Source organism: Pollachius pollachius (assembly GCF_949987615.1).
Source record: "Pollachius pollachius genome assembly, chromosome: 7".
In the NCBI taxonomy this organism is placed as follows: domain Eukaryota; kingdom Metazoa; phylum Chordata; class Actinopteri; order Gadiformes; family Gadidae; genus Pollachius; species Pollachius pollachius.
Window position 1 is genome coordinate 16,625,651 of NC_136940.1, and position 16,796 is coordinate 16,642,446.

The 16,796-nt window shown below is 42.9% G+C and overlaps 1 protein-coding gene across 1 annotated transcript; it reads right to left on the reverse strand.

The window, feature by feature from the left end:
* Positions 1-1,939: 1,939 nt before the first annotated feature.
* LOC307078289 (uncharacterized protein) lies at positions 1,940-16,508 on the reverse strand (the record flags this gene model as incomplete). The annotated part of the gene is made up of 8 exons (XM_079740032.1): positions 1,940-3,435; positions 3,568-3,653; positions 3,806-4,804; positions 4,994-5,398; positions 5,456-5,596; positions 5,687-5,797; positions 6,884-7,066; positions 16,402-16,508. The coding sequence occupies 7 exons, from the start codon at positions 16,506-16,508 to the stop codon at positions 3,605-3,607; spliced, it is 1,995 nt and encodes a 664-aa protein (XP_079596158.1). The 3' UTR covers positions 1,940-3,435; positions 3,568-3,604.
* Positions 16,509-16,796: the final 288 nt, after the last annotated feature.

Here is a 16,796-nt window from a genome sequence, read left to right on the forward strand (position 1 = left end):
GAGGTAAATAAATGGCAAGAAATAGGCTGACAACGAACGTATTTGCGATACGTTCAATAAAACGTAATCACGAAATTGTGCACAAAATACGTTTTTCAGACAAACGTAATTGAGAATGCCGAATAGTTCTCTGGGAACATAATTTTGATGAGACAGGGTTGCACACACACACAATCTCTGGAGAAAGATCCAATGGAACCAATATTCACCCATAGCAAGGCTTTATCGTAGATCAGGGGTTTTCAAAGTATGAGAGAGTGAAACCCCCTCAGAGAACAAATTTCAGCTGAGCCCCCCCCCCCCAATTTTTTTTTCTAAATCCCTGTGTTTTGAAAGATCTTTTAATTATTTTACTGATTTTAAACATCTTTGATCATATTTTAAACATCTCTGATAGTATTTTACACATTTTAAACATCTCTGATCATATTTTTTTGAAACATTTTAAACATTTTTGAAACATTTTAAAAATATTTTTGAAACATTCTAAACATCTTTGTGTGTTTTTAAACACATTTCTTAACACATTTTAACATATTTATCTAAGCATTTTTTTGCTTAACGTTTTTGAAATACATTTGAACATCTTAATCTGTAAACTGCCAGTTTAGCCTCCTTTTTAGCTCACCTCAACTTTAGTGCGAGCAATGAGTTTGCGTAGCTGTGTTCGAAATTGTTCCCTATCACGGATATAGTGCATTATATAGGGTGCTCGCCATTTTGTAGTGGTGTTCGAATTCTCAGTGGTAAATTTCACGCACTATAAAGTGGACTTAAACTACTCAAAATTTGAGTGAACATACGATGTTCCCTACATGTTACTCCCGTATATCACAATGTAATGCAGTCGTGTTTTTCCGGAGGAGAAGAAGATGAATAATAACGAAAACAAATACATTTAATGATGGAGTCTCCGGCTTTCATTTAGAAATGTCAACAATTTATTTGGGATTTAACATAGAAAATGTAGCATTCAAAATTAATTAAAAAAAAACCTTTATCAACGACAATTTAACATCAATACAACCTCCAGCTTTCCTCGTGGGTGCCCGCTTTGTTTGTTTACATGCACATTCGCATTTACTGAAGAAAATGACGTTTAGAAATGTTCAGCGTAGTTAGAGATGGGCGATATGGCCTAAAATCCATATTGCGATATACATTGCAGCCTCTTGCGATAACTATATATATCACGATATAAAATCATAAAATAACTGTTTCAGATCAGGTTACATAGACCCTAAGGAAAGCCAAACTGCTAAATGTATTTAAAAAAAAAGAGAAATATAGTATGTCATTTCGAGAACATTTATTGTGAAACACTGTAATCATACAACATAATGTTGCAGATAAATAAAATTAGTATTGGGTTTCTTTCCTTTAGTGCAAACCATTCTAAAAGGCACTACACTTAGTTTAAGTCCTTGGTTCTTAAATGCCACCCAAGATGCAGAGAACAGGAAAAACGGGTGTCTTTCTAGATAAGGAACAGACACTGTACTGACAATTAGGGATGGGCATGATTAATTGATGATCGATCATTGATTGTTAAGATTTTTGTCGATTACGTGATATTTTTAACCATCAAAAGGAGGTTGACCCAGCCGGAGAGGTGGTCTCGGAGACGTTGCTCAACATGGAGCAAAGAGGAGACGGAACGTCTTTTGGATATTTGGGTCCGATATCCAAAAGACATTCCGTCTCCTCTTTGCTCCATGTTGAGCCACCACCCGACGGTCCGACAAAAGCAAGTAAAAAGTATGCTGGAGAACATAACTTAAAAATGCCGATGCATTTAACACATTCCGAGTCAGGATGAGGGAGAAGGAGTTGGACCAGTCTGCAGATCAATGTATATTACGCTGGATATCCATGATCGTTTACTTCACCGGTGCTTCCCCCCCCCCCCCCCCCCCCCCCCATTTTTCTTTAACGCTTTACAACGCCCCAGACCTTTTTGTCCAATGATTTAACGTTATTTGCACACATGAAGGTTTGTTGACGAATTCTGGCACTGTTGCGAAAATTGCAATGTGAAAAGGAATTGCACCAAACCAAAAATTAAACATTGTATTTTGCGTCATCAACATGCATTATCGCGATAGAGCAATAGAATTAAAATCTCTATCGTAGGCCATTTTTTTTTATATCGTTTATATCGTATATCGTTTATATCGCACATTACTAAGCGTAGTGTCCGAATTCTCGTTTGGTCGCTCGAATAGTGATTGAGTGACTAGGGAACGATTTCGAACACAGCACGTTTTCGTCTTTGTGTTTTTTCTATTACTTTTTCTGTTTTGTTTTTTTCTCACGTCGCGCCCCCCCTGAAGAAATCTAGAGCCCCCCAGGGGAGGCGCGCCTCACAGTTTGAAAACAACTGTCGTAGACAATAAATTCATTAGTTTCATGAGGATCTTTGATGCCAAAAAATAACATATAATGTACACATCATAAATTATGGTTGCTGTGAGTAATTTACCCTTTATGGTAGACAAAGCACTTATTATCGTTTAAATGATAGTCTACACTTAATGTAATACAAATTAAAGTAATATTACTGTATCCGAGTCATGTAAAAAACATGGATCTGTAAACAAGATAAAAAACAACTGAAAGAAAATCAGCATCATGTTTTGAAAGATTGATTATCCAACATTAAAACTGCAAATGATTGATCATATATCGATTTAAAAACATTCGCAATGTCACGAAAATAAGCACGTAAGATGTAATATCCGCACATAGCCACAAGGGAGCAGGACCAAACATATATGCTGTGATAACTGCTCATGGCCAAAAGATGGCAGCATCATCACACATATGAGGAAGCCGAAGGCGGGCTCTCAAAACCATAGCCAGTCAGAGCAAGTAGACCACGCTTACTCCATATCTAAACAGAGCAGGACCCCGATGAGGGGAGAGATTCTCTAGAGGCAGGGCAACCTAGGATGCTCTGCTAAGCGTCGCTCCGCGCGTGAATACACGATTCCCCTCCTTTTGCTTCATAGTAACCATGCCGAAACTAGGCCAAGTGAAGTGGGTTAAAAGCGATCCTGATTCGAGTACCTTTTCTAAATAACGCAACAACAATAATAAAGTTAGTTACTGAGTTACTGAGAATATATTAGGAAATTAGGATTTCACAAGACCATTAATTTTTCTTTTGACGATACTATTTGACTATTTGATAAATGCTTGGATTTACATTTAAATTCTGAATATTTCAATTGTTATATATACAGTTATGTGTTTCCATGCAATACATATTTGATGTAAATGTGTAAGCAATGTGTTTCTGGATATTTCTTAACCACAATTTAAGCGCATTTATAAACACAATAACCCAAACAAATATTATTAAATTGCAATTCTTTGGATTCTTTTCACTGAGAGCAGATGAGCTGTTCCAGTCGGGAGCTGATTTCTGAAGAACTAAGCAGAGAAAAAAGAAGGGTGAAAATATGGCATCAGTTACAGAGACAAAGAATTTCTTGCTTAATATGTGCAACTGCTGTCCATAATGCAAAAGTGTTTCATCTAATCGATAGATGCAACTAACCGTACCTCTTGAAGACGTCCCGAAATGATGTCGTTGCTGAGTTCACCAAAGGAAATCATCTTGACTTGTAAATATGCCATGGTTGAGAAGACTGGGGAGAAAGGCATGTGCAGGTGATTCAAACGAGGAACATCTTGAGTACAGAGAGTACATAGAAAATGTGATTTAGCCAGCCTGATGCCAACCAGTTACTATAAAAAGTTAGGATATTGTTGTGATGTTTTTGTTTTCAAGTGGACATACCGGGAGGAATGATCGTCGTTGTGGTTGTTGGAGCTGGGGTTGTGGTTGTTGGAGCCGGGGTTGTGGTTGTTGGAGCCGAGGTTGTGGTTGTTGGAGCTGCTGTGGTTGTTGTTGGAGCCACTGTGGTGGTTGTTGGAGCCGCTGTTATAGTGGTTGGAGCCGCTGTTGTAGTTGTTTGAGCTGCTGTTGTGGTTGTTGGAGCTGCTGTTGTGGTTGTTGGAGCCGGGGTTGTGGTTGTTGGAGCCGGGGTTGTGGTTGTTGGAGCCGAGGTTGTGGTTGTTGGAGCTGCTGTTGTGGTTGTTGGAGCCGAGGTTGTGGTTGTTGGAGCTGCTGTTGTTGTTGTTGGAGCCATTGTGGTGGTTGTTGGAGCCGCTGTTATAGTGGTTGGAGTCGCTGTTGTAGTTGTTTGAGCTGCTGTTGTGTTTGTTGGAGCTGCTGTTGTGGTTGTTGGAACCACTGTTGTTGGTGCAGTAGTTGTTGTTGGTGCAGCAGTTGTCGTTGTTGGTGCAGCAGTTGTTGTCGTTGGTGCAGCAGTTGCCGTTGTTGGTGCCGCAATTGTCGTTGTTGGTGCAGCAGTTGTTGTAGGTGCAGCAGTTGTCATTGTTGGTGCAGCAGTTGTCAATGTTGGTGCAGCAGTTATTGTCGTTGTTGCTGCAGTTGTTGTTGTTGATGCAGCAATTGACGTTGTTGGTGCAGCAATTGTCGTTGGTGCAGCAGTTGTCGTTGTTGGTGCAGCAGTTGTCGTTTGTGCAGCAGTTGTCGTTGGTGCAGCAGTTGTCGGTGTTGGAGCTGCTGTTGTGGTTGTTGGACCCGGGCCTGTGGTTGTTGGAGCTGATGTTGTGGTTGTTGGAGCTGCTGTTGTGGTTGGTTGACCCAGGCCTGTGGTTGTTGGAGCCGCTGTTGTGGTTGTTGGACCCAGGCCTGTTGTTGTTGGAGCTGCAGTTGTGGTTGTTGGAGCTGCTGTTGTGGTTGTTTGAGGTGCTGTTGTTGTAGTTGGAACTGGAGTTGTGTTACTTGGAGCTGATGTTGTGGTAGTTTGAACTGCTGTTGTGGTTGTTGGACCTGGGCTTGTGTTTGTTGGAGACGCTGTTGTGGTTGTTGGAGCTGCTGTTGTGGTTGTTGTTGCTGCTGTTGTGGTTGTTGGACCCACGGTTGTGGTTGTTGGAGCTGCAGTTTTGGTTGGTGGACCTGCAGTTGTAGTTGTTGAAACTGGTGTTGTGGTTGTTGGATCCACGGTTCTGGTAGTTGGACCCGGGGTTGTGGTTGTTGGAACCGCTGTTGTGGTTGTTGGAACAGCGGTTGTGGTCGTTGGAGCCGCTGTTGTAGTGGTTGGAGCCGCTGTTGTGGTTGCTGGAACCACAGTTATGGTAGTTGGAGCTGGAGTTCTGATTGTTGGACCTGCTGTTGTGGTTGTTGGACCTGCTGTTGTGGTTGTTGGACCTGCTGTCATGGTTATTGGACCTGCGGTTATGGTTGTTGGATCCGTCGTTGTGGTTGTTGGAGCTGCTGTTGTGGAAGTTGGAACTGCTGTTGTGGTAGTTGAACCCGGGCCTGTGGTTGTTGGAGCTGCTGTTGTGGTTGGTTGACCCGGGCCTGTGGTTGTTGGAGCCACTGTTGTGGTTGTTGAAGCTGCTGTTGTGGTTGCTGGACCCAGGCCTGTTGTTGTTGGAGCTGCAGTTGTGGTTGTCGGAGCTGCCGTTGTGTTTGTTGGAAGTGCTGTTGTTGTAGTTGGAACTGGAGTTGTGGTACTTGGAGCTGATGTTGTGGTAGTTTGAACTGCTGTTGTGGTTGCTGGACCCGGGGTTGTGGTTGTTGGAGCCGCTGTTGTGGTTGTTGGAGCTGCTGTGGTGGTTGTTGATGCTGCTGTTGTGGTTGTTGGACCCACAGTTGTGGTTGTTGGTGCTGCTTTTGTGGTAGTTGGAACTGCTGTTGTGGTAGTTGGACCCGGGCCTGTGGTTGTTGGAGCTGCTGTTGTGGTTGGTTGACCCGGGCCTGTGGTTGTTGGAGCCACTGTTGTGGTTGTTGGAGCTGCTGTTGTGGTTGCTGGACCCAGGCCTGTTTTTGTTGGAGCTGCAGTTGTGGTTGTCGAAGCTGCTGTTGTGGTTGTTGGAAGTGCTGTTGTTGTAGTTGGAACTGGAGTTGTGGTACTTGGAGCTGATGTTGTAGTTGTTGGAGCCGCTGCTTTGGTTGTTGGAGCTGCTGTTGTGGTTGTTGGTGCTGCTTTTGTGGTAGTTGGAACTGCTGTTGTGGTAGTTGGATCCGGGCCTGTGGTTGTTGGAGCTGCTGTTGTGGTTGGTTGACCCGGGCCTTTGGTTGTTGGAGCCACTGTTGTGGTTGTTGGAGCTGCTGTTGTGGTTGCTGGACCCAGGCCTGTTGTTGTTGGAGCTGCAGTTGTGGTTGTCGGAGCTGCTGTTGTGGTTGTTGGAAGTGCTGTTGTTGTAGTTGGAACTGGAGTTGTGGTACTTGGAGCTGCTGTTGTGGTTGCTGGACCCGGGGTTGTGGTTGTTGGAGCCGCTGTTGTTGTTGTTGGAGCTGCTGTGGTGGTTGTTGATGCTGCTGTTGTGGTTGTTGGACCCACGGTTGTGATTGTTGGAGCAGCAGTTTTGGTGGTTGGATCTGCAGTTTTAGTTGTTGAAACTGGTGTTGTGGTTGTTGGATGTACGGTTCTGGTAGTTGTAGCTGCTGTTGTAGTGGTTGGAGCCGCTGTTGTGGTTGTGGGACCTGCTGTTGTGGTTGTTGGAACTGGTGTTGTGGTTGTTGGAACTGCTGTTTTGGTTGTTTGACCTGCTGTCATGGTTATTGGACCTGCGGTTGTGGTTGTTGGAGCCGCTGTTGTAGTTGTTGGAGCCACTGTTGTGGTTGTTGGAACTGCTGTTGTGGTTGTTGGAACTGCTGTTGTGGTTGTTAGTGCTGCTTTTGTGGTAGATGGATCTGCTGTTGTGGTATTTGGAGCTGCTGTTGTGGTTGGTGGACCCGGGCCTGTGGATGTTGGAGCTGATGTTGTGGTTGTTGGAGCTGATGTTGTGGTAGTTGGAGCTGCTGTTGTGGTTGTTGGAGCTGCTGTTGTGGTTCGTTGACCCGGGCCTATGGCTGTTGGAGCCGCTGTTGTGGTTGTTGATGCTGCAGTTATGGTTGTCGGAGCTGCTGTTGTGGTTGTTGGAGGTGCTGTTGTTGAAGTTAGACCTGCGGTTGTGGTTGTTGGAGCTGCTGTTGTGGTTGTTGGACCTGCCGTTGTGGTTGTCGGACCTGCTGTTGTGGTTGCTGGAAAATAATGAACATATTAACATCTGCTTGAGAGAGAGTAGACGATTAGGGCAACATGTGAATAATTTATTCTGGGTTCTGAGTTTAAAGACAGAATTCTCAATAAATGCAAGTCTAGATCACAATAAATGTGATCTAGACTTGCTGCTGAATGTGCATTTTCCAAAGAAAATAGGTGAGCCAACTCGTCATGTGCGCAATATTCCGTGAGCATGTCAAAATGCTAATGCTAACAAGGCTAATGGTCTAGCCTGGCACGTTTAAAGTCCCTGTGCCATTTTGAAGCATACTTGTGATTTATGAAAAAGCAGACATATTTGTTGGCTGTTCAATTTTTAGTTTGACTTTCCGAAGCTTGGAGTAAAAAATGTTGTTACTTTTCTTCCTCATACAAGAGATCAACCGAACTACATGGAGCAATTCATTGAGTTTGACTTTGTGCATAGCCATATATTTATAAAAAATAGAGTTAGGCTCTAGACATGGTTTTCAAATAAGTGAAAGACATATTAAGAGGTTGCTTCGTGCCAGAGGGTATCTTCAAGGGGAAAAAAAAGTCTGGGACCTTTGTCGACTTCATTTGAGACAAACTGAAGTAGTCCGTAACTTCATGAGTACCGCTGGACTTACACCAAGTGTAGGGAACATGGCATGAGTGTGATGAAAGAAGATGTGCGCTTTGTTCTCAAGCAGTGTCAGAGAGGGAATGAAGACGTCTCAGATGACATAATTACTTCTCAAGGGGGCCCGGTATTATCTGGCATGTTTACTCGTATGATAAAGGCATGATATCTGTGTCAATGGCTTGACACTGACGCTTTTCAAGACAAATGATCCAGCTTAACGCGTACACAAGTAGTGATCGCAAGGTGATCGGAGGATACTACATTGAAGAAGTGCAAAATTTGGGAGGCTGCCCCAGAGTTGTTAGGGAGATATTGGGACTGAACATGGTCAAAAGGTATTAATCCAAGTGAGTTGATTTGATATAGTGCCTTTTTTTTCAATCAACATAATTTTTCCACCCCAATTATTTTGCATATTCAATTTTTTCTTTGTCTACGCAGATCCCTTAGGTTTTCCCTAAATTTGCATGTAGCCTACTGCCTGCATGTACATCATGAAATAGCATAGCCTATTGCAAACTACTTGAACACATTGCACCCAGGGCATTGCTCAAAATCATGTTTTTGATTTTAATCAAAATATAGGAAATGTATTTTAAAAATATATCAAGGTTTTTGCTTCCGATTTGATCAGAGAATACTAACATTGACTTATCATCCAGCCCTCGTTACAACTTACAACTGTGCCCTGTTGGGCATGGCTGGTGCCCAGTAATGTACCTAAACTAAACACAAAAATTTGGGCACTATCAGTATGTGCAGCTTTTACACTTTTTACACATTTTCCTCATTTGTAAGAAGAAAGGAAATTGTATCATTGAGTTTAATTTAACTCTATATTGACAGCGTCACTTCAATAGGGGAAAATGGGTACAATGAGATTAATGATGGATCAATTAAACTAAAACAATTCCAAAGATAATTTGGATTTGAAAAACAGAAAACTATGGTGCTTCAGAAGGAACTCATATTTGATAATGCAGAATAAATAACAATCTAATCATCACTTTGAGATAAGATCAGGATTCTGATATCAAGCAATGTCAAACTGAGAGGGCCTACAACAGTGTATTACCAATGAGTGTGACTTTGTGAATGAAATTAACAGCAAATGTGTACAAATATGACCCAAGTGGAACTAGCGAAGTATTTGCTTTCAGCACTTATTTATTTGTCAATTGTTAGTCAATGGAATCCATTGTGTGGTAGGTTAAATGAATGGGCGAAATGGCCACCAAACAAAGGAACTAATTATAGTATACCGTATACTGGGAAAGGATAAGGTAAACCACCTGATACAGTACCAACCGTAGCATATTTTTTTTTTGTAATTACGTATTTATTTTCCAAGACTAAAGGATTCATGGTACAAACCAGATCAATAGGAAGTTCCTTTCTCCAACATTAGTGAAAAAACGGCTATGCAAAGTCTTTGATGCTGAAGAGCAGATATAAATGAACAGAAAATGTGTACAACTATGAACCCAATTGGAATAAGAAAAGTATTTGCTTTTAAGGTGAAGTGGATGTTCCGTTAGCATGTTTTATGACAACAAAACGAGGGTTGCTAAAGAACAGAGGTATGATAAAACAAAAACAATGACAGGAATTTCATGATGCCAATTAATGCATATTCTATTTATACTATTGTTTGTTAGCCTAACAATTCAATTATCCTACATAGATAGATTTAGATAAAATAAAAACATAAAAATAATACGTGTGGCAAAGGACAAAAATATTTTTATTGAAATCTAAAGAAAATAAATAAAAATGTACTTACCGTGCGTATTGGATACGTAGGAATAACCAACCAAGAGTAACACAAAAATGGCTTTGCTAGCCATGTTGATTTACAAATGACAAACTATTCGACCACACTGTTTCATACCTTTGGTTTGTGTGAAGACCTTCACTCAAAGAGGTGATGTGTGGTGCACAGTTACTCTCAACCTGAAAAACAAGATTGGGTTGAATACCTTTCTGTTGACAAAATAGATTGTGGCATGATGCATGACAGGGAGTTCCTCCTACTTCTCAACAGGCTTACTGGCATAGCACTTAATTATACATATTACACTGCCGATGTCATTTCATTTCATGCCTTTGTTCAAGTGCCTATGCTTTGAAAATGAAAAACATTTTTTAGTTTGTGCCAATGACCAACATGAAAAGGACAATGTATGTTTTTTTTTCAAATAATATACCACCCAGTTGTGTATGGTTGATCTTTTCTGTATTATTATTCAGTTTCCATACACAGGTTGTTCTCAAATATTACCCTATGATTTTGTCTACATTTCCTCAGTTTTAATTTGATCGCTACTTATTTTTGTCAAATTTTTTACCAATAATTTATTTTCAAATAAATAATTATCTGACCTTCCTTGCTTGTGGTGCGTATGGACGTGTGCGTGCGTATGTATGAGAGCAAGAGTATGAGTGAGATAGGGCACTTTGCTAACCATGTCAGACAGACTCCAAGATAGTCATCCTCAAACATGATTTTAGTTTATTCTTGCACTTTGTTATGGATTCCCATAACGCATGGTAAGTATGAGGTATTTCTCAGTTGCATTCAGGTTAGATATTTGAAAAGGTACACACTGTGTTAATGCATGCATGTGTCCATCTATGTTCTCAATAGACGCTGAGGCCGCAAAGAAGGGAGACCACACAAACGGATAGGTCTGTTATATCAATGGGGTGAATGTTTTATGGAAGCATGGAACATGTTAAATGGGATGTTGTATGGTGCAGCTACAAAACCAAGTGGTGGTGCAAGGGACACACTCAATGCAGAGACAGTCTGCAGATGTATGCCTTTCATAGTCTTTGTGGATTTTTCCTTTATCTGGGATCCAGTACTATATGAAATTACATTCAGTGTAATCGCACCAGGGGTGATTTTTAACGGCTCCAGCCGGCTTATGAATCAGTTCTAACAATCACAGTCGGGTACCTTTATCATAGTCATGGTGACTATGACAAAGGTAACCAAATGTGTAAATAGGCTCTCGACAGTCTTGTATCCATATTGGTAAACTACATTCATTGACCTTTAATTATCCCTATCTGTAATGTATTCACTTGAAAAATCTGAAAATCACTTGATAGCAGACAAATCTACAATACAGTGTTTACCAAACTGCAGTACGTGAATTTAGGTTAGTTTGCTTTTGATAACATGAAGGTGTGCAGTTGTATTGCAACAGTCGCATTTTGGATATCAACTTTCTCTGAAATACGGCCCAGGGCCCAGTTTCCCCAAATCGTGAAGTGTGTCGTACGAACATCGTACAGTTTTCACACTGTTTCCCGAAAGCATCGTTGGTAACGAACGTTGTGAAATCGCTCGTAGCTAACGACGACTCCAGGGGTACTCGTAGGATGCTAAGAGCATCGTTAGCCTACTATAGCCTCAGTGGCATCACCAGTGGACATTCTGTGTATTGGATGCGTTTTATTATAACACATTGGTAATGGTGTGTCACATCTGAGCCTATTATGGTCCTTTATGTTCTTAGTTTGGTGATTGATAAATGTTTGAGCAGGCAGGGCACTCAAAATGTGTGAGAGAAAGTGGGGGGGATTTGTGCAGACTGTGACATAGGCTACTCATAAAACATAGACTAAAATAACGTAAAAAAAACGAAAGAAAAAAAAAAATAAAAAGAGCAAAGGAGAAGGCAAAAGGCTGGGATATGGTGGGGATTGGTCACATTGACGGAAATGTTTAGTGACATGTGGGTGGGGGGGGTTAAAAAAAAGTCTCAATCACTTCCGGCATATGAACACGTGGGCATCCACATGGGGCGTATTAATTGGAACCAAAGTTCCATCCACGGCTCCGGCCACTTGAGGGATGCGGAACGACCGAAAAAAAGTCTTCTTGGGTCGCACTCATCTCGTCTCTGGTGTGGAAACGGACGTGCTGCGGAACCAGTCGAAGGAGGCTGTACGTCACTGCCTGGACCGACCTGCATACTGACGCCTCGGACAGTGCCGCGTTCTTGAAGAAAGTAGTCCAATCCAGATCGCTTTTAACTTACTTTATTTGTTAAAGTATTTCGGTATGGTAACTATGAAGTAAAAGGAGGGGAATTGTATCGGACCCACGTGTGAGCGACAAACAGCAGGCCTCTGTATCTAACTCGCAAGTATGGACTGCCGGATGTTTCTTCTCTCGTTGGCTCCAGGCCCTGCTTTAATGCCGAGTAGGCGTGGCCTATGTGACGTATTAGCTTCGGCTTCCTCGCCTGTCTAAAGGTGCTACCATCTGTGGCTGGAGTAGTTATTGCAGCTTTCAGTCAGGTCCTGCTCCCCTTGTGGCTATGTATAGTAATTACGGCTTATGTGTTCGATCCTGCTTCCTAGTGGCTATGTGTGGGCAGTTTTTGTGCTTAAAATACGTAACAATCCCTCCCTGGTCATCTCAGATGACCATACTATAAGATATTTTAAGTCATAAACACCATTTACCACACCGAAAACATAGTCAAAGTAGGAAAATCATCAACACCACCAACCGAGGTGGAAAAAACTCCATAGGGGAGATAAACCACCACGCGTCCCCCTAATTATGAAACGGCATTCGCCTTGGTGGGTCTCATAGGTAATACAGGTCATTGTCAACAACACAATAATAAACGGATAACCTGGTTATCATACAAACATATAGTCAAAAGAGCAAGAGCAGCAGTCAAATTCTAACTAATACTTCTGGTTGTATGTGACAAGGTTATAACATTTTCAGCACGCATTAAAGTGAAAGGTACAAAATTAGGTGACATATTTATGTATATAGCATGCATTGAAAGTAAAAAATACAAAAAAAAAAATCAAAATGATCTGTGGGCTCGCATGGATTTGAATGGCTCAGGTGATCTTCATGTATTGGTGAGCTGGTACATGTGGGTGGTTTTGGACAATTTTTTAGTTGCAGCTCTAGTTTCTTTGTCGTCATCAGGACCTGTAATCCATGAACCCAACGTTTGGTCCTCCTTGTCAAGGGCGCATCTCACATAGAGAGGTTACTAGCACATCATCCTTCAGGCGTTCAATCGTCGTCGTGTCGGCAGCAAAAAACCTGTAAACAACTGACTCAAAGAAAATCAACAGTCCCATTATCAGTACAGCGATACAGAAATAACTGGTTGCACTCGCAACCAAACAATACTACACAATAACATACATATCCTGCATTGGTTGTTTAATAATTTGTTATTCAAGTAAATCCGGGATATTGATTATCTTAGATACAGGCGCTACTATTGGTGTTGACTTTTCTACATATTGCAGCTGTAGAAAAGGGTCGGGCGAGATACCACCCTCAGGTGGTATCTCGTCCATGTTCACCGAATCATATCTGATTCCTACGTAAGCCTGAATGGCACCTGGCGCTTCTGTAGCGCCCACTGCTGTGGCGATCAGCCGATGCAGTAGCCCTTGTGCGCAGGGAATACAACAGCAGCCGACCACAATTAACACGGCTACTGCCATTATTCCAGCGACGAGCACTGACTGGATCATGCCCTTCCACCTACCAAACAGGTTCTCCATCCATCCAGTGAAAGGGTCACTAATACCGGAGTTCTCTGCCAACTCTAACCTGAGGGATTGTAGTCCGGCCAACACCCTGGCCACTGACCCATCCAGAGCTGTGTTATTGGGGATAAAAGTACAACATGTTGTCCCTATCATCCCGCACACCCCTCCTCGTTCTGCTAATAACAAATCTAAGGCTAGCCTATTCTGATAGGTCATCCTGGAGGTGGCATCTAATTGTTCGGACAGTCCTTTGACTGCCTCTTCTGTAAAATTAACGAACCGTTGATTATAGTATATGTAATTTATCCAGTCAACAATTTTATTAATAGTAGACCACCAAAATAGAACCGTTTCAAATCCTGCCGTTATCTGATTACGGGCTTTATGTTCGTTAGGGACCCCTCTGGGTACTCCTATTGAGTCTATATATATTTTTATCAAAACTACCCGGGACGGTTGCATACTCCCGTTTTATTGCGCATGTACCTGAGAATTTAAATGGGAGAACTCCCCTGAGGGTCTGTCCTCCACAGAACCACCATATACAGTGGGGCAAAAAAGTATTTAGTCAGCCACCAATTGTGCAAGTTCTCCCACTTAAAAAGACAAGAGAGGCCTGTAATTTTCATCATAGGTAAACCTCAGCTATGAGAGACAAAATGAAAAAAAAAAAAAAATCCAGAAAATCACATTGTCTGATTTTTTAAGAATTTATTTGCAAATTATGGTGGAAAATAAGTATTTGGTCACCTACAAACCAGCAAGATTTCTGGCTGTCACAGACCTGTAACTTCTTCTTTAAGAGGCTCCTCTGTCCTCCACTTGTTACCTGTGTTAATGGCACCTGTTTGAACTCCTTATCAGTATAAAAGACACCTGTCCACAACCTCAAACAGTCACACTCCAAACTCCACTATGACCAAGACCAAAGAGCTGTCAAAGGACACCAGAAACACAATTGTAGACCTGCACCAGGCTGGTAAGTCTGAATCTGCAATAGGTAAGCAGCTTGGTGTGAAGAAATCAACTGTTGGAGCAATTATTAGGAAATGGAATACATACAAGACCACTGATAATCTCCCTCGATCTGGGGCTCCACGCAAGATCTCACCCTGTGGGGTCAAAATGATCACAAGAACGGTGAACAAAAATCCCAGAACCACACGGGGGGACCTAGTGAATGACCTCCAGAGAGCTGGGACCAAAGTAACAAAGGCTACCATCACTAACACACTACGCCGCCAGGGACTCAAATCCTGCAGTGCCAGACGTGTCCCCCTGCTCAAGCCAGTGCATGTCCGGGCCCGTTTGAAGTTTGCTAGAGAGCATTTGGATGATGAACAGGATTGGGAGAATGTCATATGGTCAGATGAAACCAAAATAGAACTTTTTGGTAAAAAGTCAACTCGTCGTGTTTGGAGGAGAAAGAATGCTGAGTTGCATCCAAAGAACACCATACCTACAGTGAAGCATGGGGGTGGAAACATCATGCTTTGGGGTTGTTTTTCTGCCAAGGGACCAGGACGTCTGATCCGTATGACGGAATAAATGAATGGGGCCATGTATCGTGAGATTTTGAGTGAAAACCTCCTTCCATCAGCAAGGGCACTGAAGATGAAACGTGGCTGGGTCTTTCAGCATGACAATGACCCCAAACACACCGCCCGGGCAACGAAGGAGTGGCTTCGTAAGAAGCATTTCAAGGTCCTGGAGTGGCCTAGCTAGTCTCCAGATCTCAACCCCATAGAAAATCTTTGGAGGGAGTTGAAAGTCCGTGTGGCCCAAAAACATCACTGCTCTAGAGGAGATCTGCATGGAGGAATGGGCCAAAATACCAGCAGCAGTGTGTGAAAACCTTGTAAAGACTTACAGAAAACGTTTGACCTCTGTCATTGCCAACAAAGGGCATGTAACAAAGTATTGAGATGACCTTTTGTTATTGACCAAATACTTATTTTCCACCATAATTTGCAAATAAATTCTTTAAAAATCAGACAGTGATTTTCTAGATTTTTTTTTTTCATTTTGTCTCTCATAGCTGAGGTATACCTATGGTGAAAATTACAGGCCTCTCTCATCTTTTAAGTGGGAGAACTTGCACAATTGGAGGCTGACTAAATACTTTTTTGCCCCACTGTATCAATACAGGCATGGGTCATATTGGGCAACAATTCTATTTCCCTAGTGGTATTACATGCCCCAGGGGGAAGGGATCCTACCTTCCTCCCTGTTCCCCTCCCTGTGATACAATGATAGTCCGGAGTTAGATTAACTTTGAATCTGGGGGGTATAGCCCTAATCGGGGTCTGAGGATACATGATATGTTATCTGGATTTTATTGTAATTGAGCACCCTGGGATGTGGCCGTCTACCAACAGCTCCAATAGACAAGCAAAACCTTGTGGTGAATTAAGAGGGGTGATCCTAGTGGGGGTTGTAGTTAAGGTGGGGCGCCCTGCGGCACAGATAATGCAATTGGTTTTGCCCTTAGCCCGGGCCATGTAGTTCATCCATTTCAACCACATGTTCTGATTATGCTCACCCGTCTGTACCTCCCAATATTCCTCGTGAGCCCCCTCGTTAGGGTACAATACCGGGGTGGGTGAGAGATGTGGCGTTTCTAAGAAACCATGCGTCCCTTTAGGTGGCAATTTATTGGGCCCGCATACATATCCTGATAGAAGGATTACTATCCTTAGGTCCTCTCCCCTTGTATCCGCCCTTAGCACTAGAAAGACCAGGCCCTTGTCTGTCTTTCGCTATTTTCTCTGGAACGATTAACTCTGCCTTTAACCTTATGAACATTGTCTCCCCCTTGACTGCTAGACCATCACTGGTCCAGATTTCCTTATACCCATTTGTTCTCCTGGTCAGGGAGATTCCCTTTTGGAGTACCTTGTAGCTGGACGTCAGAGGGTAATAACCCTCTGACGAGTAAGCCATGATGCCTGTGACCACGCCTGGCAGGCATACCTCCCTTGGAAGTCGCCACCTGGTCCGGTTCCTACACACATGTACTTTTCTGCCAAGTAGATCCGGTCCGTCCTTGTCCCACAGGGCATTATCTGACAGAAATCTAACTCAAAGATACTTTCTACCCCCCGACAGTACTTTAGCAAGACACGACCTGGTATTTTTGGTTTGTACAGTGGGTACCTGACGGTCTCCTTACGTGGGACGGGACTGTCTCCTGTTCCCTCCTGGAACAGGACCATCAGTAGGCGTCCTACCAGGTACCTCCCGGGGTGCATACTCCGGCCCATCGTTCGAGTGGGGCGTGTTTGTCCTTGGCTTGGAGTGCAGCTTGGTCAGTCAAGTCTCTGTCCACGATCTGCCGGGGGTATCTGCTTTGCGGCACCGGCTCAGGTGGTGCCACTGGGCCCCACGTTGGTCCTCTACAGAAACAGAAAAGGGTGTCGCCAAGAGTACCTTGTATGGCCCTTCCCACCGGTCCTCTAGGTTCTTTCGGTGGTGCTTTTTCACCCAGATCCACTCGCCAGGTGACACCAATGGTGGTGAAGGCTCCTCTGCTTCGGACTGCTTTTGGTCTG